The sequence below is a fragment of the Vanessa atalanta genome, chromosome 18, assembly GCF_905147765.1.
Source record: "Vanessa atalanta chromosome 18, ilVanAtal1.2, whole genome shotgun sequence".
Classification (NCBI taxonomy): domain Eukaryota; kingdom Metazoa; phylum Arthropoda; class Insecta; order Lepidoptera; family Nymphalidae; genus Vanessa; species Vanessa atalanta.
Genome location: NC_061888.1, coordinates 5,284,533 through 5,311,613, shown reverse-complemented (window position 1 = coordinate 5,311,613; position 27,081 = coordinate 5,284,533). Strand labels below are relative to the sequence as shown.

Here is a 27,081-nt window from a genome sequence, read left to right as displayed (position 1 = left end):
AGTTAACGATGAGTCTCACCGGCGGTACAAGACTTGACTATCATAGATGAAGCGGTCCAAAATTGCAATTTTCACTTATACGATCGCACTATATTTTTGTACACTAAATATCGTAATTTCATTAAACATCTCTCTAAAAGTTTTATTAATGCATATTATTTATTTATAAACTGACGTGTAGCTTTTTCCTCAATGATTAACTATGTACATGTAAAGTGCCGGATCTACCATATAGCTTTTTGGACTTCAGCCCAGGGCCCCATGGATTCAAGGGGCCCTGATTAGTTAAGTCAAAATCAAAAATAGACGATAATGTGAAATAATCCATAACTTTATTAAATTAAACAGATCTTATGGTTTGCAGCCCTGCAATTAATCAAACCCATTCAATTAACTTAATTCAAGTCTACGTTCAGATATGTCTTAGGTGGGTCCCTACGTAGTTTTAGCCCAGGGCCCCCTAAGCTTACGGTCCGGCTCTGTAAAAGTATATAACTATTGAGCTATTTTGAAAGAACAAGATAAAAATTCGCCGCAGAACACGATCGTGAAATGTTAGAATATTATAAACTATTCGACATTGACTGTGAGAAATATTACATTGAAAGGGTTATTTGTATAGCGTTACAGCGTAAATTGGTTTTGAACATTTCACAAGAGAGATCGGTTCCTTACGAGTGAGTTTTCACAAAAGCTCTATCGGAGCCGGTACTGTTTTTTATTAGGTTTTTGCGTATTTTAAAACGTATTTGAGGATTTGGTGTATAAATTTGCATGCTATTCAACACGCATATTTAAAGCGAGTCATTTTTCTGTTGCTCCAACATTGTATACAATCACTGAGTAGAGTACCTAGGACATAATGAAATAAAACACACACGTTAATAAAACTGATATATTTACACAAATTACAAAATATATTTACAGTTTACGCTATCTTTAAAAACTGTGCACGAACTGTGTGGTCGAACACGACCCTCAAGAGGTGTTTGATACTTTAACTTCTATTAATAACGCCACGCCACCGTAGCCCTCGTTACTCATATCACAGACACACGTTTTGTTCTACAAAACTGATCTAATATTTTCATATGGTTTTTGTAATTTAAATTACAAACATAGTGATCTCCTGACACGGTTGTGTTAATACATAAAAACTAATGTTTTTTAAACGATTATCAGCGTTTTCTAGAGGCAGGAATAAGTACTGGCATGGCTTGGTACCATTCACTCCCTCGTACAGTATACGTATTATCCTAAATTTCGGTATAAAAAGTGACTAAAAAGTATAATTATAGGCATAATTGACAGAGCATTAGGATTTCCGCATTGCCATTTGCCAATGACAGAAATGTCAAATCTATCTTACAAAGCCATTGTCTTTGGACAGAAGCTATAATTATACAGCCCAGCTATTAACTTTTCTTCTTTAAATAAATTACACTAAAAGTATTTTAATATCCTAAGTAAAATAATTTGTGACAAAAATACGATGTAGTCTGTACAATAACGATCTTAAGTTTTATGTACAGCCATAAAATTGTCAACGAAGTTGATATCTTATTACAATAATATTGAAAACCTTTTCGACATCAATTATATTTGGGTAACACAGCTAAGTTACATGTCTAGACGGTTAAAGCCGACTTAGGTAAGCTGGTAGCCCGGTACAGGGTGAAATAAGGCTACCCAATTGTACAATTGGGTAGGTAACCGTTTTACCTACTCGTTACATTGTAATGCATCATTATATATAATTTGTATTGCGAACAAAATCTGTGGCTAAAAATGCTGACTAGACTAACATTTGTTAATTTAACATGCTCTTATTATCTTTATATAAATATTGTTTATATAAAGATAAAATATACTGAGAACAACATTTGAGTTGCTATTTTATATAATAGTAGGTCCATGAATTATTATAACATCAATACTTATAATGATTTCAATTAAAAATATTTATAATTTATCTTAATTAATACGCCGTTAAAATTAAGTACTATTTTAGCGTTTTCGGTCTATACAATGACGTAGGCTTAATGGAATGGACATATGATATTTGTAATATATAAAAAAAAAACAATTACTTTCATAAATTTTCGACTGTCATATTTTTTAATGGCTTAACTTTTCGTTTATCGCACGTGACATTGACGAAAAAAAATTTAGATGCCATTTCAATTCTATATCGATTAAAACACTTACTAAGATTATTATAAATAAATCTTTGATTATTGATATGTCTAGATAGTATGTGAAAGCTGAGAACACAAAGAGTTAATAGCTACAGATGGCTACTAAGTACACGCACACCAAGATAATTCAGTTGGTGTGTTTGTTTTAGTTTTTTTCTGTACAACTCACTATCTAGATATAGGTATAAATAAACTAATAAATAAATGTTAAAATGGGAACTGATTGTATGTATGTGTTGTTGGTGTCTTAACGGTCGTGACTGTGTCCGTGGTCAGAGCTGTCATTACCGCCACCGTGGGAATGGCTGTGTGAATGGCCAGCTGTGAAAAAAAATATAACTTTTAGATTCAGAATTAAAATAAATAAAATTTTAAATGAAACTTAAAAAAAATAAATTTTATTTTTATTTTTATTTATAAATTTCATCAGAGGCAATATGGCCAAGTACTTTACTTCATCGAAGTCCATGATTTAAAATTAACCTAACGAAATTCTGTCACATCTAGGTACATATATGATGATGCATATCCTGGATCACTGGATCAGAATAGAATATACTCTGTCAATATATTGAGTGAGCCAGTGTAACTACAGACAAAAGAGAACTAACATATTAGATAGGGGTAAATAACATATTAATTCCCAAGGTTGGTGTCGCATGGGCCATGAAAGGAATGGTTAATATTTCTTACAGCAAGTGGCCCATTTGCTCGTCTACCATATTATATCATACAAAAAAACTCTCGCTTTCATTAATACAGTACATTATTAGGCAAAGGCTTCTTCGCCTAATAATCTTTCATGTACATACTGTTACTGTTATTAAACTGAATAAATTTAAAAAGTAAAATAATACTTACTAAGAAGCTGTAATCCGAACATTAGACCGAAGCCAATCAAAGCAGCTATGTATTGCAGGATGCCCGTCCTGTCACTCTTCCAGATTTCGAAGAATATGACGTAGAGCAGAGTACCAGACGCGAGTCCTTGGAGAACAACAGAGTATACTCCAGCCGCAGTAGCACCTTCACCACCGACCAGGATCAGACCGATACCAATACCCAGTGGTGATACGATAGCGAATGTTGTTATGTACACAACAGAAAGCCATGTCTTGGTACGAGTGGCAATCAATTCCACACCAATACAAAACGCGATGACCAACTTGTGGGCTGATACAGCACCTAACATGTACCTGTTAAAATATAAAATTTAATAATATTTTTGTACTAAATTATACTAATAATACAAACATTATTATTTCAATATTAAAAGTGTATAAAAGGTAAGCGTCATCTAATGACAGTTTAAGTAAACATGAAATTCTACTATGTTTAAGGCTACTGAACGACAGATGGCGTTTTATGCAAATATTAAAATTACACTTTAAAATATGTTTTCAATAAATTCTGACTTACCAAACATGAGAAGTGCTGGATTCCAGACCAACGGCTAACCCTTCAAAGAGTTCATGGATAGAAAGAGCGAGTACAATGAGTAGGCCACGTAAAGCAGAGGTCACATCGTCAGCTGCGGCTATTGGCAAATGGCTGTGTCCATGCGAATGGGAATGCTGATTGTGGTTCACCTCTACATCCTGAAAAGATACATTTACACTGTTGCCATAATTTTATATGTATAGTTTTTTAATAATTCTGGTCGATCATATAATTATTTAAAATTACAAACGCCCAGTCATACATTCTATGTAGGTAAGTAATTTCATAATCAAATGTAATAAGTGCATAGTTTCATTAACGTTCAACGCAACTCGCTATTCAGTGATAATTTATTATCATCAACGTAATTGCTTATTTTGAAATATTGACATATGAAATACTATAAACTCATTTCTTTTACATTGTCTCTGTGATATTACGCCACAATCTTGATTATGAACGCTAGGTAAAAAAGTACAATCTTTTACCGACGATTACAATAAAATGTATATTTCAGTAAATATATGCATAAATTTCATTTCCATTTTCCCATTCCCTTTTTAGGAAATGTTATAACTTTGGGAAAGAAGTGGTCGAGCTTTGCGCAACGTAAAACAAGTACCTACGTCATTACTTTGGGAATTTAAGGTCAAAAGGTAATTGATTAATTAGTAGGTACTAATTAGTTTTTTTTTAGTATAATACCTAGTATAAGTAGTTTTTTTTTTCATTTTAATAACTACTTAGTATTGTTCGCTCAATGATAATTCGACTATAATCATTTTTAGTTAAAATTTGAGGAAAAATAGATACATTTCCGTTATTTGTCAGTTTTTATATTGATAGTTTTGTAGTAATACTTAACAATAGCGATAGAATAAAAGAAAAACGATAGACAAAAACGGAGATAAGTACTGAACAGTTTATTATTGTTAAAACATTGTACATTAGGTAAGATGACCTAGTGGACAGTTCTAAATCTTAAACGAAACATCTATCAAGTCATATCCTTAGAACGACCTTAAAACCCCCAAATCTGATAAAATTCTGACTCACGTGTTTATCCACCAAACTGCGGTGGAGTACCGTACAAGAATAACCTCTTCTCTTTAAGAAGAATGTAGAGGCTTTTGCCTAACAGTGAGGCATTAACGGACAATAATTACTTTTATACTCATTAATACTTAGTTAGTGTTTATTTTAAACATTAATTAATACTAGTAAGTTTTAAATTTTCACACACCTTGCCTTTCGTTATAGAAGCCGGGTCAATGAGATCGGCTGTGGAGTTAGTCGCACTCTTTTCACTCTCTTTTCCATCGCTGTTCGCTCGACTCCTTCGCACACTTAGATTCCTCACTAGAGGGGAAGATTGTCCGTTCTTCTTCTCACGCCTATGGATGTATATGTGAACCAATTCTTCGACTAAGTACATGATGAAGAAACCGCAACACATCAACAAGGCAGCTAGTGAGAATTCAAATTCTTGCATCTTGCCCGATGCTGAAAAGATATTTATGATTTATTTTATTTAATCGGTTTGAATTCACGTGGCAAGATTTAGTTGGTGAAATCAATCAAAAACTATTTATATTTTTTATATATAGTGTTTGCAAATTTTTACTTTATTTTTTTATTAATATATCTTTATTTATTAATCAACTAAAATATGTAAGAAACATGACTAAATAAATTGGTTATAATTTCTCGTAGATAATTTTTACACTTATTGTAATAGTAGTAATCCTTAGTAGTCGGTTATTTTTTAAATTAAAATAAATGAAGCGGCGAAACTTTTAATTACTATCTTCCATTTTCTTTCATTTTTATTACAAAGGATATTCAGTTTCAATTAAAATCAAAGCTGGACGTCGAGCAGTATCAGAATTTGATAAAAAAATTACATTAATCCAATGAAGGAAGATTATTAATTTTTTTACTTGTTTAACTAAAATTAAACGAATTTATATTTATAGAGGAAATAGTTTAAGTTACTTCTGACAAGTTGCTTAAACATTTTAGTGTTTTTTTTATTACAATTAATTAGTTTTTTAGATTTACAACGACATATTGATGTTTGTAAATTATGTATATAATAATAAAGATATTACATGTAAAAATATATATAATATTAAGTAATTTAAATAGTTAGTTATTAATTAAACAAAAATAAAGTTCCGCCAACTGTGCTAATTTACACAACTTTATACGTTGTACATTACTCATTAAAATATATATACAAAATGAACGCAGCAAAATTAAGGAATTTTCCTACATTACTTTATTTTATTACAAGTGCCCAAAATATACTATTTTATATTATAATTTTAACTCTTTATATATGTTGTATCTATGTTTGAGCAAGGCTCGAATTTGGTTATTTTTTTTTAATTTTACTTTAATTCAATATTTTATTTTTCCTCAAATGTTAAAGTAGTTTCTTTGTCGTCCTGTCTTTATCAGAAGCGTAGATATTTTAATGTATAAAGCGAATATTCTATCATACGCAAATAAACCAGGACAAGTGACATTGTCAATTATATTCGCATCTGTCCAAACAATGCTTACGCACGCGCACTGAATCTTATAATCAATTGAAACGCTATTGTCAAGAAATGTATTATGTATCGAAAAATATACATGGATGCTAGACGCATACATATTTATTTTCTTGACGTAAAAATATACCGGAATGTCTGGCTGGGTTTAGTATAAAACTTATATTTTAATATCCGCATTGCGTAGTAGGTTGTATATTTGAATTCGTTTTGTTTCCTTGTATTAATCGTATAATCGAGTAAGTTTTTACGTGCAAATTTTCCATAACCCTTGAGATTGCCATTTTTAAGTTAACTTAGTTAACTTGACAACCTTTATTTGCAAAGTATAATATTGTATAATGTGCCCCTCACAATCAGGAATGTCTTGAGCATGGACGTGGATGGATATAGAGGATGGGGACGACCAAAGAAACGATGGATGGATTGTGTGAAAGACGATATGCCTGGAAAGAATGTTGTGAGAGAGAAACTTATGAGATAAAGACGGAGAAGTATGGAAGAAGAAGACATGCTATGCATGCAAGCAGACCCCAAATAAAATTGGGATAAGGGCAGGAGGACGATGATGTGTTCCCTACTCTCACAATTCAATGGGAAACAGTCCAAATTGACCGAAGACAGATCATAATATAATCTATTTTTAATAAAAACAGATTATAATATAATCTATTTTTATTACATAATTAAATATTACAATAAAAAAAAATTGTTAATAACTTATGTTTGAAACAATGAAGATAAAATGCTAAAATGCTTGCGATATGATTTACAATTACGACAATACAAACCATTATCAAAGCTTCAACCTTGACATATACCATTCGTGTCAGAATCCCTTTATACATACAGCCTACGCAATATTTCAATCTACAAGTAGAGCTTATTTTAAAATACACCCGCACGGAGAATGTGAAGTTAGTACCACGATAATATAATATTTAAAAACAAAATAGATTTTATGTAGTGTTTGTTTTTTATAGGTAGTATGGAATAAATTATGACATTCTTTTTAATCCTCATATAAAACATTCTTCTGTATATATATGTACATATGTCATTGATCTTCTTCATAACCAATAGACGGATTTCTATGATTTGTTCTGTGTTTGTTTAAGTGGGTTCCTGATTGGTTTGAATTCGACATGATAGTTCGATCAGACTTAGATTTCTTCAATTAGGATCCACGTGTTCTGTTTATTGGGATGTCAAGACTTGCTTAGCTCATAACATTTCTAAATATCACGTTGGTTAAGTAGCCAGTAAGGCCGCAGATTCTAAGGTAATGGTTTTGAGGTTCAGGCAGATTCAATTTATTAATACATCCCCGTAGGTAAAGTCAGCTTTAGTGGAAGTCTTTCCAATCGTGTCGGATTTACGAGCGGAAAGAAGCTAATCCTGATCGGTATCGGGTTATGAGAGCGAATAGAGAGTGTACTTGTGCTGGCGCACAGGTTTGTGCACCAACTGAATAGTCGCTGTGACAAAAATCGGCAAGAAGAACATCAACGTGTGTTATATTAATAAATATATGATGAGAAAATAAATAAAAATAAGAATATAAAATAAAAATGTTGTAATAAATTATAGTGATATCATATACCTACTTAATAAAAATTACATCACTTCGATTATACCTACGTTCATGTCCTATTGGAATTTCGAATATTGTACTTTTAATAAAACTTGTAATTTCTTACTATATATTTTTTCTTACCATCATTAGCTTTACTAACGTAAAGGTTTCTTTTTATACAGGTTAAGGAATTATTTTTACTTTACAAACTATAATGACAAAACAGGTAAAGTTTTTACGGTAAAAAATAATAATGGTTAAACCAGATCTTCGCAAAATTCTATAATGATCTTGTTTTTGCTCAGTCGCTTGCATTCCTTACTTCGAGTCAGTTTTCGATCGAGTCCGGATTTGCAGTATACGTAATTTTCATTTTTATTTAAACTAAAAGCAACTATAAACTCAAGTAAATAAGGATCATATTTGCTTGCAAATATACGCTATACCTCGAGGGCTTGAACACTAAAGAGTTTTTATATCTGTGGCGTAACACAACACGCCATCTCCTGTTTATAACCTTGAATTATTCTATACGATTTTTCATTGACACCAATTTAAATCTGACACAAAAAAGCTTAAACGGAAATTGAAATATAGAAAGGTAAAATGAGTTTCATTTTCATAATCAATTGTATATTTATTCCATAACTTTTCCTTATTGACAATATCTCAACTACTGATTCAAATTATCTATAAATATGAAAGACATGACTAAACTACAACAAGAAAAAGTTAGTTGCATATTATGTATATAACACTTTTAAATAAATTGTATCTTATGGATGTATATAGCTAAACAAGAACCCTTGAAGAACACGAAGGTTAAGTGGTTAGTCTTTAGTAGTTAGTTAACCTTTGTCCATAAATATAGGCACTTCCTAGAGCCATTTCTGCAAAATACTTAGAAAACTTAATTATACCACAAAAAGCAAGCCGTATAATGTTTTGCCTTTACCAGAAGGTCATGATAAAAAAAAATGTTTTGAATATAATGTTTAAAATTTGTCGCAAAATATTAAATTTCTTTTTGGACGTATAATTAGTTTTTTTTTTATACCAATAATGTTTTTTTTTTAATATTTCTATCTATTCGGCATTATTTATGTTATCTAAGACTAGTATTTATTCAGCTACAATAACACTTACCTACTTATATCAAAATAAGTGACGCTGATGTTATCATGGGATTAAAAAATATTAAAGTTTTTTATTTAAACATAAGCTGGCATTAGTTTGAATGTACTATGGGAAGAATAAAGAATTACACGTATGCAAAGCGCAATTTCAAGTAATAAAAAGAAAAATATTTTTGAATAATGCAATTAGCTAACACTAAAAGAAACATCGTACACGTGGAAAATCCCAAAGCGTGTTCGTGATCATCTAAGCCACGCTCGAATAAGCTGTATCGATTTCACAATAACAAAGCTGATTTTATTGATATAATCAATAAAACAAAATGATCTGCAATATGAAATATTGTATCTGAAATAACACTTTGAAATAAAAAAAAACCTTATTTATTTAAAATATATTCATTAATGTGTTTATGGTTGCAACAAAAATAATATTAAACTTGTATACACGACCATACGTTTAAGTATTGATTATACGAAAGAGACCTACCCAAAAGGTTTACCTGAATACGTTACTCACCCGCATTTTAGTGGTCTATCAAAGTATCAAGCATCTACTCAGATTTTTATTTATATCATTGAATGCTGCGTTCGCTATTCTGATACAATTATACATAGCTTCTATTATCAGGTCAATTTCTAAATCACGCACTGGGTGTGCATGATTTAGATAATTTAAATAATGCAGACATTACAACTAGGTATTTTTTCTAAAATTAGTTTTTTAAGTCTACTCTTTTTTTGCTTAAAGTGTTAATAATAGAAAAATTTGGAAATAAGACTAGAAAAACATATCTTGAAACATGGGAATGTTTCAATAATTATTATCTTCTACTGAGCGTACACTAGTTAAGAATATGACAACCTCCAAAACACAGACTAATAACATATTTAATAGTTTAATTTTGAATTAACCGTAGGGTACTTATATAACTATTACGTATATCCTTAAACACTCTTTGCATAAAACAGTGAATTTTATTTTTAGGTTTTAGTTAAACAGATAACAAGTATAGAAACAGCACTAAATATTCATGTCGTACAAAGCGTGAAAGATTTAGATTGTCGTCAGTGCATACTAGATTGTTTTACGGTGTTTAAAATTCAGAACTTGCGCCATGATTCCACTGAATATGTTAAATACAAAGAACCAAAGAAATAACAAGGAATTCACACCCTTATTTGAAAGTGTGGAGAGTCGATTATAACAGACAAAATGCGTGTTGCAGTCAGGTATTTCTCTAAGCGTCGGCACTACGATGTCATTACATAATTTTTTCTTTTCTATCTTATGCATACAGGACATTTATTGGAAAGTTTTGATCGTTATATTTCAAATATAATTTCTATTATAAGAGCCCAGACGACCTGATGGATTGAACACGAAGATAATGTATTTGAATCCACGTCGTCATTGAGATTTCGTCAGCTTAAATTGTGTTTATAATTCATTTTGTGCTCGACGGTAAACTAAAACACGTGCCAAAGAAAATGTAGAAACATGGTGAAATAAACCGCAAGCTTTTTCCTTAACAGATAGCAAGCCTTTGTTTAGGACGATAGTAGAATAGTTTTAGACTCTATGACGATATATCACTATACTATTAGTATTTATTATACAAATGATCATAAACTTAAATAACATAGGTATATATTCAATATCAAATAAATCAGACTAAAATTAAATGAAGTAGATATGCTAACATCTCGCCAACGCCAACATAATTGTTTAGTTGACATATATAATTTTACTACGTTTTCAAAATATACTCTACTGGTGTATAATTTCCAGGTGAAATATAAATATGAAATAAATTAAGGTTAGAGTTAAATTGAATGGAATCAAAAACAGATACTGCGATATTCGACGAATTGACGAATTGATTAAAATTCCGCTGATTGGTTCCGCGGCAGAACTTTTTACGTAACAATTAGCATGTTTAAATTAATTATATCATATAGAACATTGATTTACGTATGTATAAATTAATCTAAATTTTGTAAATGATAAAGGTATAAATATATCATAAGAACTCGTTAAAGGAAATGGTCGGTGAGGCGGAGTGTGGTAATGTCTTTATAAAACATAAACTGTATTGAAACTTATTATTAATAAACTTTTTTTCAACGCGGGTATAGACCGAACATAGACCGAATGACCTAATGATAATCAACACGATAAAGGTAATCTAAGCTAGTAATTCGAACACGTTATATTTACATGTACATATATGCTAATAAATTAATTCATTATTTTCCTTTTCCGTAACGAAATTTAAATAACAGCAAAACGAATGCCTTAAACATTGTCTTGTAGTGCCGGAAATTGTTTTTGAAATAAAAATGTTACTGTCAGCGGGCACACTTCATTGATTGTTTTTTTCAATATTACATTCGGTACTATTAATTAGCCAGTAATATAATGGCATTGACCGCTTTAACACGTAGAGCCTCAATGAATCAATTAATTTAAATAATCGAATATTATTTGTATCTATAAATATGTTTATATTACTGTATGTGCAATAAATAAAAATATAACAATATTAGAAAATATATTCAACTGTAATCGTCATTTTGATGAAGTTTGACATTTAGTTTTTTAGTCTGTATTTTTTTATATTTATGTTATAGTGATCCATCCAGGCACGGATGTAATTTATTAATCTCGTCTATAGCTCTTTCTATAAATGTAAACTACATCAAAATCCATTGAGCGATTTAGAAGTCAGGAAAATGAAAACAGAGTTAAAAAGTGACTTTGTTTTATACTATTTATAGTTATAGAAGTAAACTAAGTGACGTTTTACGTTAAATTTTATGTTCTATGTTCAACTAATATAATCTACTTATTTTTTTATCTAAGATATAATAAGTATTATTTACTGGTTTAATACAAGCATTATTTATAAATAGACGAGGTCCGTATAGATTTATATTTTTTTTTTTATAAAAGGAATATTAATGTTTGCTTAATAGTTATTATATTTTTAAATCTTTTTTTTGCCATGTACAAGCAACTCTACTCTTTTGTAGTATCTTATTTATTGCAGTATAAATAAATATACATAGACTTCCGAAACTTAAAAAAATAGAATATTTAATTTTGTCGGACTGACATTTCATGTTCCATACAAAAGCGTCGTAGCGAATTAGGTTAGTTTGACCTAGTTTAAGCGTAATCTCGGAAGAACAGTCGAGTGGAAATAGCATGTGCGTGGGCAGAAGTAAAACCAGCCACGGAACTATTTATATGAAAAACGTATATAACTGATGTATACAAACTACATAACAATATTTTTTTTTAATTAAAAATAAAGTTAATGCTTTTATTAGAAATAAAAAGAGGAAAATGGTTCTGTGAACGTTTTTTATCTGGTCACATTTTACCTTATTACACAGGTAATATATATTTTACAAAAAAATATTTTAGTCGCATTGACGTATTAATGAAATAAATACCTATATTTTATTAGTACAAATGTATTGCCACACAAATACTAATAAAAAAATTCTGTAAGATACCTGTCAAGTAAGATCCGAATTCCACTAAATTACTACATAAGGTTTCAGAATCGAAGGCTAATAAATAAAAAAAAACGGTACGCCTTCTTTGAACGGCTTCGATTTGACTTCAGTTTGTGACTATAAGTGTACAAACATACATACTGAAATTTATTCGTCTACTATACTAGTACATAATTTCAGAAATAAAATACTCGTAATTTACTTCTGTTGAAAGAATTTTTAAAAACGGCTTAGCAGTTTCTGAGGTGATCGATTATAAACAAACAAACTTTCTTTATAATATTGTTATAGATTGCAGTATTTTTATGTACCTCCTTTAATTCTTTGAGCAAATTGAAACTATAATAATTGCCATAATTTTTATCTTTGTACCAAAGCGAAGTTATATCAATTCTACAACACGTTATTCTGTGGATAGAAGAATACGCAGCCCTGAAGCACTTTTAACTTGTACCACTTTTTAAGAACATAATTATTTTTATTTAAACGACAAAGAAAAATATAATAAAAATTAATTCGTAAAATTTTCAAACCCAATAACGGCAATTACAGGGGTTTCCCCTATTATACGTCACACGTCGTAAAAAATTATATTTATTCAAGTAGGCTCTTACCTAACTAGCAATTTCGAATCATTATTTAACAAAATTAAATTAAATGTAAATATCTATTTACCGAAAATAGCAGATCAAATCAGTAGCTTACAATTACATTATTGTGAAATCTATTATAAGTAGTAAAATTGTCTATGACTAAATCTCATTATCTTTGATAGTTAAATAAGACTAATAACTCAAACGATTATATTAGATAATATTTAAAATAAAATGTAGTCGTACACTACACACTCAATATATGCCAAGAAGATAAATATAATACATATATTAAATAATGGGCAGCCTTAAACTCTTGTCTATCAATAAAAACATAGGTATAAATTTAGTTTTTTAATGTAACATTCGGATATATATAAGAATGTTATTTATTGATATGCTAGTCATGTATTGCGTTTGTGAACCGGTAATCTTGTGTTACTCATTCATTATTAATTCAACTGTTTTTGGTACGATACAAAGAGGCGTGCGATAGACTTATATAGACGTCCGTGACGTAGATAATAAAGTAGCTCTTATATTATTTAAAATCAAAATACAGTTTCCTTGTTTATGAATGTTCATTAAAGTGAAAAAATACCGACAAAAGGCTTAATAAGTTTTTAAACTGATTTAAAAATACATATCGAACTATAATAAAATGAAATTGTTGGCGATATATTTTATCCGTTAAGATTTTGACCAAATTCAGAATACAGCCAAATCTGGACACTCAGAATTTCTTGGAAAAAAAGCCAACGAGATTTTATTCGTCGGGATTTGACTCCAGAACATCGAAATACGCCTTGTAAACTTTTATTTAGCTAAACTAGACTAACTAGACAATAATGCAAGCAGTGACATAAAGATAATTTGAATTAATTAGTCAGCGAGCGTGAAGATTACTTATTCGACCTTGACAATAACTGTTTTAAAGGTTAAGAAACGGCGAGGTATAGATATGTATGGTAATTTTAATATTCTATTCAATATCGTCGTCATTTCGTCTCGTGTAAATATGTCTCTGTTTATATAGCAGATAAGCTCCGACGTTCAAGCAATCGTGACAAATAGGTATTATGTATTCTAAAAATATTCTCATTTAATTAATTTTCGTCTGGTATTTTTCTTTATTTACATACATTTATCTAACGTTTCTGTTTACTGTATAATATATACACTAGGGCGATTCTGTAAGAATTCACTTCGTATCTCACTCGTGTAACAACCGACTTACGGTGATATGCCATTTTGATACGTATATCATATAAATTTTAAAATGATTATGGTCAATGTCGCATATTACCTTCTGACATTTCACGCTCGTGGTCTGCCGTGAATTTTGAGTTTCTTTTCACAGAATAGCTCTTAACTATACTGCTTATGATCTGTACAATAAGTTACTAAGTCATCATTAAGAATATATTATTTTCTTGATACTTTAAACTATACCAAGAAATAAATAATATTATGGCGGATTTACAATACTATTTCGATTGATTTGTTATATATAAATAACCGCTATTTGAATATTGTCTTACAGTCTACTTGGCTATATGGGAAGTCATAAAACGAAGTTAACGTACATAATTGTAATTGGAAAACTTATATTTTGGGGACCAACGGATGGAGGACCGGGGGAAGGCTTCATAATTACTCTTAAACTTGATCAATGACAACCAAAAGTAATGCTATATTGGACTACAATTAATTGTTAAGCGTATTAAATTACTACCTAAGTTATGAAAGAATCGATACAATATTGTCTTATTCGTGATTCTACTGCTCTACGAACCTCAAGAGTAACTACGGTATTCAGACTAGTTTTTTTTTATTATCAATCGATAAATGTAGTACTATCTTCGCCCTGTTTAATCTTTTGAACTTTTATTAATAACATTTGACATTATTATAGAGGTTAAATAAACATATACTTAAACATCAAAATTATTAGGCATCACAAAGTTTTTAAACGTCCTTCGAGAACAGCAAAAACATCACAACATACCAAATAGGTTATTTTATCGAATATTTATCGCATAATATAATAACAATTATAAGACGTCTCCTACGGTAAATGTCAAGTTCACGGCTACCTATTGAGCGACGTTCAATTTCAATCGCCGATTAGAACTAGCGTGACCTAGTCGCGTAATTTTGTGTCTATAACGTCTGCGTCTAACAAGCTAGAAATACTAATGATTAAAAACTATGTCGTCAAAGCAACCTTGGCTTATTACTTGTCGTTTTCACTTTACCCTCGCTTTTTATTTTTAACGAAATGAAAATCATGCAATAGGCGAACAGCAGTCTTTTGTTGTGCCACGAAATTAATTTATTATATTTTACATGGAAGTTTAAAAATAGGTTTTATTTTAACTTTAACACGTAATCTAATTGTATTTAAAAAAATAAAAATTTAATTGTACTAAAAAAAAACTTTTCGAATGTTCGATAAGCATGTCGCTCTACATTTTCCGTGAATAATTCTTATTTTAAAAATAAACTTACTTATAATGTCAACATTTATTTAAGATAGTGATGCTTTGAATAAAGAATATAAATTAGCAATTCAATAAGTTTTAATAGCTACTTGCTTTGATCAAAGTACCGAGATGGCTAAGTGGGGTGAATATGCAGATTTTAACAATAATTGGTTGGGATATGGTACATCTGATTTTGTCATGTTTTTAATTCTCCTACGTGTGTCGGCCAACCTGTATACATCATAATTCGTAATGGCCTCCTTTCTTTGGTCTCATTTTAGGTATAATAAGCATTAGCAGCCTGTAAATATTTCCCACTGCTGGGCTAAAGGCCTCCTCTCCCTTTGAGGAGAAGGTTAGAAGCATATTCCACCACGCTGCTCCAATGCGGGTTGGCGGTATACACATGTGAAAGAATTTCGTTGAAATTAGACACATGCAGGTTTCCGCACGATGTTTTCCTTCGCCGCCGAGCACGAGATGAATTATAAACACAAATTAAGCACATGAAAATTCAGTGGTGCCTGCCTGGGTTTAAACCCGAAATCATCGGTTAAGATGCACGCGTTCTAACCACTGGGCCATCTCGGCAAAGAGGCCATAACAAATAATTAAAAAAAAAAAAAAAATCATCCATCACTTACAAAATAAAAAAATTTTTGTTCGTTGCATTACTTGTAACCCGATCAGCACGGCATTATAACATAAAACTTTATGAATAAATTAAATTTATCAATTATAATATTAATTTATAGACAACATACAGTATATACTTTATACAATACCAGGATGTAAGGAGATATTATTTAAAATAATGTTTATATAATTAAGTTGTCTCCCTTAGTGATACCTAGTCTATTGCAACAAGTTATGCTTTTATGTAAATAAATAGATTCAAATATTTAATAGCAACGATTAAATTATTCTATTAGTATCGATTGCATTACATATAACTATTTCTAGTTTTAACTTCATAATATATAATAATATCCATAATATATAATTCAATTCAACAATTAAAATGATATTGTGAAATTTAATAATTAATTTTAATTGATTATAAACGTTTTTTTAAGTAATATAAGAGATGAAAATTACAAACTGTTACAAACATTTGAATAAGAAATTGAATAAAACTAATTATTTATAACTTCATACGGTAATAATATCAGAATTTTGATGCCCCACGAGTGGGCAAGTCTCCTCTCTTGTTAAAGAGAAGGCAAGGACTATATTATCCCAAGGTATAATTGATAGTGATAATGAAGTAGAATTTTAAACGTTATACAAGAACAATAATTAGAATTCAAATCGTGCTAAGTGCACTCATGTTGGATTTACTCTCCTATCGGGTTATGAGAGAAGACACCAGTATCATATTATAATGAAAAATTCTCATTTTATTTTTTATTTTTGGCAGTGTTTAATTTGACATTTAATAAGTTTTCATTTGATTTGATTTTGCTTGGTTGTAAGGCTTTGTGCAAGCCTCTCTGGGTAGGTACCATCAGATATTCATGGAGTTAAAAAAAAACAGAGAATGTCCTTAAACGTGTCAAATGACTCAGCTGGGCTATTTGCTAAATGGTATTATATATACTACAAACGGTGAACGGAAGTCGGTAATATATCCCAAAGTATTAGTTCATATTGTAAAGCGTAAACGACAATTTTAATAATAATAACGGCTATTTCAATAATTCGTTTAGATAAGGATTCAAATTGTGTTTCAAATCATTTGAAATAAATCTATTGGGAGTTGAAAGATAGTAGCTGCATGACTATTTAAGTGATAACCTCAAAAAAGATTTTAATAAATAAAAAGTAAAAGTAAAAATCTTTTAGTATTAGTTAGTACTTTCTAGATAGTTATACGTGTGTCACATTTTCATCCGACACATGAAGGTTTCCTTAAACGAATACGAGATGAATTGTGGACACAAAACCAATCAACATGAACAAATACGACGGATATTAATATCCCATTTTGAAGTCGTTTAAACATATAAAATCAAATAAGTTGTGTTATCCATTATAAACCTTCTACTTAATAAGTTAAAACCTGATGCAAAAAACTGTATATTATAAATAATAATCGACATTAAACTATAAATTTGAATATATTACGAATAAATATAAATAAATACAGTAATTACATATTCAATCAGTATAATTTACACCTAAATTTTATGCTCCAAGTGAGTAATTAATTGTAAAATATGTTATAGTAACAAAAAACAATGGATAGTAAAAAGGACGGCTTGTCCATGGGTGCCATGAGCTTTGTTCTAAGGCGGTGATGCATGGTGACATAAATAACATTGTTTAAATTCAATGGAAACGTACATAGACTATGCACAAACATGTACCATGTGTCACGTAGGTAATATTTAAAAGTTTCGTTTATTTACAAACAAAACGTGTTAAATATGCTTTCATTTTAAACAAATTAAAACCGAGTCATTGAAAACTGTATGTTTTGGGTGAAATTGCCACTGTTTATCTCCTAGTTCGCTTTGGAGCAAGATGGAAATAGTTTTAAACATTTTCCACTAAAAAACAAAACTAAGAGGTGCCTCAGCAACAATTTTTCGATAGCTTCTGCAATCTGCCTAGTAATATATTTTGCTTATTAATACCTATGACCTACACATTAAATAATACCACTTCATAAAAAAATATTACGCGCGCGGCTTAACCCACGTGTGAAAGAATGATAGGGATGCATCCCGTGTGGTCTTTTTTTTCTTACGACGTATGTTGTTAAGACGTGAAGGCCTAACAAAAAAAAACGTTTGCATTAATAATATTAGTTAGGATAGCGGATTTTACTGTATTTATCTAGGAAAGGATCTCTAATACGATATGTATTACGATAAGATGATATAATTACAGATTGATCATGTTTAGACAGCGTATAAGGCGTTTCTATACGTATAAATGTAGACTGTATCGTATATCACTAATGACACAATCATAATAACTAAGTATGCCAATTAATAAAAAAAAGTTATATTACTCAATAAAATATTATACAGATGATAAAAAAGCGATTAAATTTTAAAGCAAGTTAGTATTACTTGATTTTCACGCAGAATATATATTTTTAATGTATTTATTTGCATCTTATTGACGTATGAGAGATGATATTTAGTTAATGGAAAACAGTATGGCTATTCTATAAAAGAAATTCGAATCTCATCCCAGAACACGAGTGTGAAATGTCAGAATGTGATATGTGACATTGACTGTAATAATTATAAATTCTATGGGACTTCTACGTGTAAACATATCAAAATGACGTATCACCGTAAGTTAGTTGTCAACATTACACGAGTAAGATACTACATAAATGAATTCTTACGGAATCGCTCTGCAGTAATTATAACGGTTCTTCTTGGTAACTCCGAACAAGGAGAAATGTGTCTTTTGATTTTGATTATATTCTTAAAGAATTTATTTGAAAGGAGCATATATTTTATAAGTCTATATTAAAATCATTTACCTAATAACCTTCAATAAACAATGAGGTAATAAAAATCTAAAGTTGCAAAAGTAGACTGAGGGTCAATGAAACGGCTGTTTTCATTTTTATAGACAATAAGAAAGTGCAGGTCCGTTAAATGTCCCAATAATTGATCAACGAACACATAATATGGCGTACGAGACACTATTACAAATTCCTTCAACGTGCGATGTGATATAGCCATATATATCAAAGTCTATGTTAGTGCATTTAAATTGTATACTAATATTTTTACTTTAATAAAGAGTAACAGTCTGTACACACAGTCGAGCTCAAGTAACCAATTGAAAGAGAAATGTATTGGTATATATTTCACCATACTGCTCCAAAGCGGTTTGGTGTTTACATATATCTGACGAATTCTTCAAGAAATTATTTTCAAGAACTAACTATGCCCATTGAATTAAGTCGGGTTGAACCCGTATTTTACGCATACGATTCACATTTTTTAACGTCTGGGCCATCAGAGCTGTATATTATAATAAATATTTTACAGCATTTACATGGTATAGAAAAATGCTTACAACTAATTGTTGTACGTGCTGTATATGTTGTTATATGTATTGTAGCATGGATGGTCTTTCATCTTCCAGATAACCTAATCAAAAAAGAGATTTTGCCTATAATATATGTATATACTTAGTATATATTATATTTTATATACGGTTGTGACGACAATCCGAAACACTATCAGAGAGATTACAAGCGCTTGTCAAATTTCCAAGCTCCGGACTATAAAGAATTTCTTGTCAAGAAATACCTAAAAATTTTATTAGTGTTATTCAGGAGTTAAACTATAAAATTATAATCTATACACGTAGCATCTAGCCACTAAACCAACATATATGCATGTCCGTATATAAGGATGCCATATCTCTTGTTTATTTAATGAATTATGAGGGGAAGTACTGAATAAGACCGGTTTAAAATAAGTTTATTTGTGTAGAATATTAATTTCTGCCATTGTCCGACCCCTATAAAAACCCCAGTGGGGTCGGTTGAGTTGGTTCTAGCCCTTATTATTATTTAGCCTTATTGAGCCTATATTATTTGTCAGTGGTTAGATTAGGCCACAGATCTCGAGATTTTGGCTTCAAACTTTCAGGCCGGGCCGTTAAAATTTTATTGGCTTTTTCTGTGAAAAATGGTCGGTCTGAAAATTGGAAGTGTATACACTTACGGAAGAATGAGGACCATGTTGTGTGGAAAGGTCATGAGCATGGACGTAGATGGATATAGAGGAAGGGGACGAAGAAGAATGTTACTTGTGATATAACGTCAGACAGGGAGCATGGAAGAAGAAGATATGCCCCAAATCAAATTGGGATAAGGGCAGGAGGATGATGACGATGACACTCACGTGCCTCGGAAGGCACGTGAACCCGTTGGTACTGGGACTGAACTCTTTCCGGTCATGTCAGATTTGCCGTCCAATCGGATTATGAGAGTGAGGATTGAGAATGCACCTGTATTTGCAGACACTTGTGCAATTATACATACTATGGCAGACGTAATTCCCTTAAGATTCGCCGCCGTAACCGGTCAAGACATCTTATTATAATAGTATGCGGTCTCTGGACTATTCTTTTTAATTTTATTTAATATATTCTATTTTATATATTGATTAAATATATTCAATAAAATTTTCCATAACTTTTCTCTATCGTATTCTAACAATATCGAAATAGAAAGATAAGTAGATATCTTATAACGGATTTTTTTGGCGTTAAAGTTTAGACATGACAGTTGGATTTAACGTAATCTGTATCTTACTTTTTTATCAAAGAAAATGATAAACGAAATGGAAATTCGTTTATTTATTCATATCTTATCTGTAACGGCTATTATCTAACAGTTACGACGTTACGTCGCCATATTATTAAGAAATGAAAAGTCATATCCAGTAATAGATTTCAGAGATCAATTGAAAAATAAAAAATAGATTATGAAAGCATGGTTTTTTGTGACAGCTTTATAGCTTTTCCTTTACCAGGATAACTTAAAATGTTTAAAAAAATTGTTTAAATAATAAAGAATTTGGAAATTTGCAAATGCACTGCACTAAAATGTGCCATTTTTACGTTTTCTAATCAAAACGTAAAATTAAAATTAGTGTAACAGCTGACTAGCAGCCGTCTGTCACTTTGACATTTGAGTTTACTATTTTTGTTTCTATGACCCGATTTAGATGAAAAACCTTGATATATTCTAAGAATTATTATTGAGGTCGTTCACCTAACAACGATTTTCGAGAACGATCTATCATTGAATTTTCAATATTCTATATTCAGAGCATCAACAAAAAAAATCGCGTTTCTAATAGTGGTTAGTTATATCAATTCTAGTTCTTGTTTTAATAAACAAAGTTTTCGCATCAAAAATTATTAAAGGTGTAATTAATACCAAAACGGTCCTTAAGTATAACAAGGATATATAAACGGATAATTTTGAATTAAGGCAAAACATAAGCTGGTAATTACAGATTAAGTAATCAAAATAAATAAAAAAAACTGGCCAAGTGCGAGTCAGACTCGCGCACGAAGGGTTCTGTCCTATTATGTATAAAAACGGCAAAAAAAATCATATTAGTTGTATGGGAGCCCCACTTAAATATTTATTATATTCTGTTTTTAGTATTTGCTGTTATGCAAGAGAAATTTCAAGTGTCTAACTATCACGGTTCAAGAGATTCAGCCTAGTCACAGATGAAAAGACGGACGGACGGATGGACAGCGGAGTTTTAGTAATAGGGTCGCGTTTTACCCTTTGGGTACGGAACCCTAACGACGGCCTTTTGTAATGCTGTTAGCATGATATATCTAATCATAAGCTTAGTGAAAATAAGTGTTTCGAAATAATCCTAAACGCAATCGATTGTAATACAGTTATATCAGTATTGTTTGTATACCATTAATTGTGATGTCGCAAGAAATAAGTAGGCTATAAATAGCAAATGATAAATAAAATTAAGAAACCATAAAATATATAAAGACATTTCAGCTATAACGTATATCGTATATATAATCAATTTTATTAAATATGAATTTGTATCACAATATACAGAACTACGATGACGTGGTAGTTCTTTGTGACCTGGTTGGGTTGCGACCCGTTTTATAATCTACGAAAAAATAACATTTTATTGTTGTGTTTTGATTTGAAAGGAGACGAGCCAGTGTAAATTCTCGCACAAGGACAACCTGTACATTGTACAAGGCCAATTGCTGGTCCTATGCCCTAACTAACGTACTAAAACATAACACAATAACATTTAGAATCACAGAACAATATATACTAACATGAACATTAGAAATGGTTTTTTTTAATTTAATCGTAATCAAATTCATTTAATATTTATTTATAAATTATTTTCTTTTATCTCAAACCTATGTTTAGAAAGAAGGTTTGTTTAACAAAGCTTAGCTTTTTCCACCACGCTGCTCCAATGCGAGTTGATGGATACACATGCGACAGAATTTAATTGAAATTACATACGTGCAGGTTTCCTTACGTTTTCCGCAAAATCAACGCCGAACACGAGATGATTTATGAACACAAATTCACCACAGTATAACCAATTACAAAATTCTATGTAATTTAATGTTGTATTAATTTGTCAATCAGGAAGTTAATTTTTTCTCGCATACACGTAACGAATTGAATTCATTCCTTGTTGTCACCATGATCGTCCGATAGTCTGTTGCGAAATCGCAATTTCTTTACATTGTGGTCAAATCATGGCGATAATACGAATCTTTGTCTTTGAATTTTGCCTTCAAAAATTTTAAAGTAATCGATTTTCATGTGATTTTATATTACGTGCAACTTATGTAAGGTATCGAAATTTTATAAGAACAATAGGTTTGGATTAGGTTAATATTTATTGATTATATTATTCTTAACCTTTAGTTTTAATTATGAATGAAGTAGTAAAGTTATACAATTCCTATATAAGCTACCAAAAAACTCAGTAGTTAGAACTCTTTTTCACGTATGAAAAAAAATAATCAGCTTAAACTAAATACGATTTTATTTATATACCCTAGATAGTCAAGGAATAGTAACTCAGTAACACGTTTATTTACATTGGGAATGGAGATATATATAGTCTTGTATTGCATAATGTTATTTATTGATGATTTTTCCAGTTGATTTATTTTAATAATATTATTCGCTTATGTATAATAATAACAAACGGATATGCAGTGTATATGTAGTTCTAATTCAAATATTTTTAATTCCCTTAAACACAAAGTAAATTGTAAAATTTTAAAATCTAGCTTACGTTACTTAAACAAGAACAGATAAAGTTCATTGAACGCGGATGAGATACAATTTCGTAGAAAGGATTTTATGTAATACTTCATTAGGTACGGCCCATTATCGTAACTTAACATTGTAATGATTTAAGTCACATTTACTTGCAGCAAGTTGTTTCAATTAAGCAAATGAAATATTTTTCAAAAAAGCAAGTATTGTTACTTTTCCTTAATTACTTCTTTAAATATTTTAATGTATTATTAATGATTGGTTAATGGAATATATATGTATATAAGTGTTTTATGTATGTCTATCTTACAAATATACATAACAAAAACAACATTTACAAACTGGTTTCTAAGACGGAATCAGTGGCCATGTATGGAAATAAGTCATTACGAAATACGTTTTAGAAGTAATGTAACCCGGTAGTCGATACTCTTAGGTTTAGGTAAGGCTATAGCTCACCTAAGCAGGTGAATTCCCACGCTCAGACCTAAGATTTCCTCATAGCGAATGAGTAAGCATTACTCACCTTACAACTAATTATGTACAAAACGTTACGCAAATATTATTTAAGATTATTGACATACTCGTAATAAGTATAAGTTCTCAAAAATCTACATATTATAATAAATTAATATTTATATATTATAATTATTAATATCAATTTATTATTAAACAAATATAATTGCACTATTATAATTGGCTACGATTTTCGGACTAAGCTTGATGTTATTTTTTAAGTCTTAGGAATGTAATTTACATATTTTACTGTTATATTATATACAGCTACCAAATTTCGAACAAATATAAATACTGTATAATGCTTAATAATAGTTGTACGAAATGTCACTGGCTGTTTAACGACATACATTGTGCCATGTAAAAAAAAAATAACAATAATATTTTCTTGGTTCAGTAAAAAAAGACGTTATTGTAACAGTGAACGTTTGTCGGCCCACTTTAAATATAGAACTCCTTATCATAAATACTAATCGTCATACGATTGAATGATTTTGTATGCAATAATCACCTGATCAAACGCTTTCGTAATTATTTGCATAATATGATATTTTATAATAATTATCAAAAACAAACATCTTTAAAAAAATGTAATGTTGTTACGAATGTAATTATCAAGGGATCGCAATTTTATAATGCGACGTGCGTGCGCCTTGCTCTGTGTTTCCCTTCATTGAATTGGTAATAAGTTATTTGTTAACGTGTCCGGTCTCAGCATTTGCCATAAGGAAAGTCGACTAGACGTTATAACGATAAACATTACCAGATAAAGTTTATTTATAAACGGTACCATTTTTAAATATATTCATATCGAACGACGGGAAATCCTAACCTTGAAATAATATTATATGGTCGGGTTCTTTTTGAATTATTAATGAATACAAAATAGTTAAAGGGCATGCTATTGACTGATTTGTCTCGATATCGTTAATAAAATATCAGCGAGATGAACTTTCCTGACGAAGGAATCGCATCACGAAGTATATCTCTATACCGTTTAGGGAGTAGTGAGTCCTTTGTCTAAAAATGGGACTAACTTGGCTGTTAATAATAATAATTGTGACAGCATGTTATGTATCCGAGATCTTCTAGTATTATAAATGTTTAAATGAAAAAATATCGCATTAATAAAATTTATATTACACACTATAAACTCCGGCATCTTTACTATTTCATAATAATAAATAAGTACAATAGATATTTATTTATCAAGATAAAAAATAGTTGAAGAACTAATGAAATATTGACAGTGCTGAGGCCTGAGATGAATGGTCACTGGCACACATACCCAGTACGCAGCGAGTTGCGCTTGCGCAACCGCTTTGCCACTATTAGATAATGTCCACTTGAGTAGGTACATTCTAATAACAGCCGCCGAAACAATCGAACCTTGAACCATTATATCAAGTTCCGCAATAATACTTTTAGTATTGACTATTATATACAATTAATGAGTTACTTATGACTTTACAAAAGAAAATTGGAGATTAATAAATAATCTATAAGTTCTATAATAATCTAAGTAACTGCAATCTAGATAAAAAAATCTTAGTTAAAGTAGTAAAAACTTTTATTAAAAAATACCAAGCTTTTAATGGCAAGTAATGCATATTACATTTGCCATTAATGATAAAACCCAAGACACATAATTCGTTGCTTAGAATAACAATTTGCGTTCAATAAAATTAATTAAAAGGCTTGTCCTAAAATTCACCAAATTTAACTTAACCGAGCTCTTGTATTTTTCTTTCTTATGTAAATGTTTATTTAAGGGTCGGTCTCATGTTTCAGAGGTTTTGAATGACTTAATAGGACAGACCAACTGGCGCACATCGTAGGACAACAGAAAAATAATGGTTTATTCTATTTTTAAACGTTAAAAAAGGAGACTTAAATGTTCGACACATGTGTTTTTAGAATCCAAAAGAAAATATTTCATAACTCTCCGTTATAAAAAATATACATAATGAATATTTATTTCAAACGTAATTTCCTTGTAAATCGTTAAAGCCGTTTCGTCGTTATAGTTCGGTCTTTCCTGTTATATAGAAACAAACAAATGATTATACATAAATCACTGCTGATATATGTATATCTTCCGTATATTAGACAGACAGACCCCCGTAATATACATTTTGTTTGTTTTATTCTTCAAAGTTTTAACATTAAATTCGCGATAACTTTTGTTCAACTATGTTTATAAATTATGGACATATTTATCAATATAAAAAAATATTTTAAGCTCAACCTATAATAAAATATTTTCCTATAGAATTTTTCGAATGATCTTAAAACAATTAACAATTTATAAGTATATTAAAATATAATTGCAAAGTATGTACTCGTATATATAATAAATTATGTGATTGTTTATTTGCATATCTTCAAATTAACATGTCTAAGTGTCGTATGTATTACAATGTTTATTTATTTAATAGACTGTTTACATAGCTACAAATTTAACACAGATTAAAAAACAATCTTTTGCAATTTAATAACTTGAAATGTAACTACAAAAATACATATGTAACAGGTACATGTAAAGGGCAAAAATACTCACATTGCAAGTCTTCGATATTGTGGTCGACCTCGGGAAGTAAATGCAGGAAGGTGGTAGATAACAGCACACCTCCACCAAAGGAGAGTAAAGTCATCACCACCCTATTTTTGGACTTCAAGTTCCCCGCATCGTCAGGTGAAATCCATCTGAACCGTTTCGCCAAAAACAATGGTATAATACCACAGGTCATGGAGGCACAGAATAAAACCGCCATAGATACCCCCTTGGCGATGACCACTCCCTCTGTGTCATTTTCACCATGAAATTGAAGAAAGCTTGGCAGGGAGTCCATTTTTAAATATTAGGTCGTACTTCTTTCAGGTTCGATGTAGAATTGGTCTGCATCAAGGGCACGTGCTCTTTTATACCGATTCGCGGTATCAGCGATATGCGCGTGCGCCGGCTTGGAGCGACGCGCTTGTACTATAAGCCACCGGCTTTTCTGCTTCAGTTCGTTCCACTCCCGCGGAGCCTGTGAACAAAGCCTTCGAACGCGGTGTGCTAAATGCCTTAATTGAGGTATTAGTATATACACATGCAATATGCCTTAAATTATTTGTAAAAACGACTCTGATACTGATCATGTTGCTTCTAACATATTTTTAATTTACTCTTGAAGAGCTCTTGTATTTCATTTTATATTTAGACTCGGTCATTGGGGAAATAGAATATAATATTGTTTATTGTTATTATTT

At 30.4% G+C, this 27,081-nt stretch overlaps 1 protein-coding gene across 1 annotated transcript; it reads right to left on the bottom strand.

Annotated features, from left to right (window-relative positions):
* Positions 1-881: 881 nt before the first annotated feature.
* LOC125070783 (zinc transporter ZIP1-like) lies at positions 882-27,033 on the bottom strand. Its single transcript, XM_047680748.1, has 5 exons — positions 26,387-27,033; positions 4,882-5,141; positions 3,618-3,796; positions 3,060-3,394; positions 882-2,519 (listed from the first exon to the last, which is right to left on the bottom strand). Exons 1-5 carry the CDS (start codon positions 26,676-26,678, stop codon positions 2,446-2,448), a joined length of 1,140 nt encoding a protein of 379 aa, XP_047536704.1. The 5' UTR covers positions 26,679-27,033; the 3' UTR covers positions 882-2,445.
* Positions 27,034-27,081: the final 48 nt, after the last annotated feature.

What these genes read in the sequence shown, in the direction of transcription:
- LOC125070783 (XM_047680748.1), bottom strand. Translation starts at nt 26,678, where the DNA reads ATGGACTCCCTGCCAAGCTTTCTTCAATTTCATGGTGAAAATGACACA. An exon ending in CAATATCGAAGACTTGCAAT is followed by an intron (nt 5,142 to 26,386) that starts GTGAGTATTTTT and finishes ATATCTTTTCAG; the next exon opens with CATCGGGCAAGATGCAAGAA. An exon ending in TCCAGCACTTCTCATGTTTG is followed by an intron (nt 3,395 to 3,617) that starts GTAAGTCAGAAT and finishes ATATTTTAACAG; the next exon opens with GTACATGTTAGGTGCTGTAT.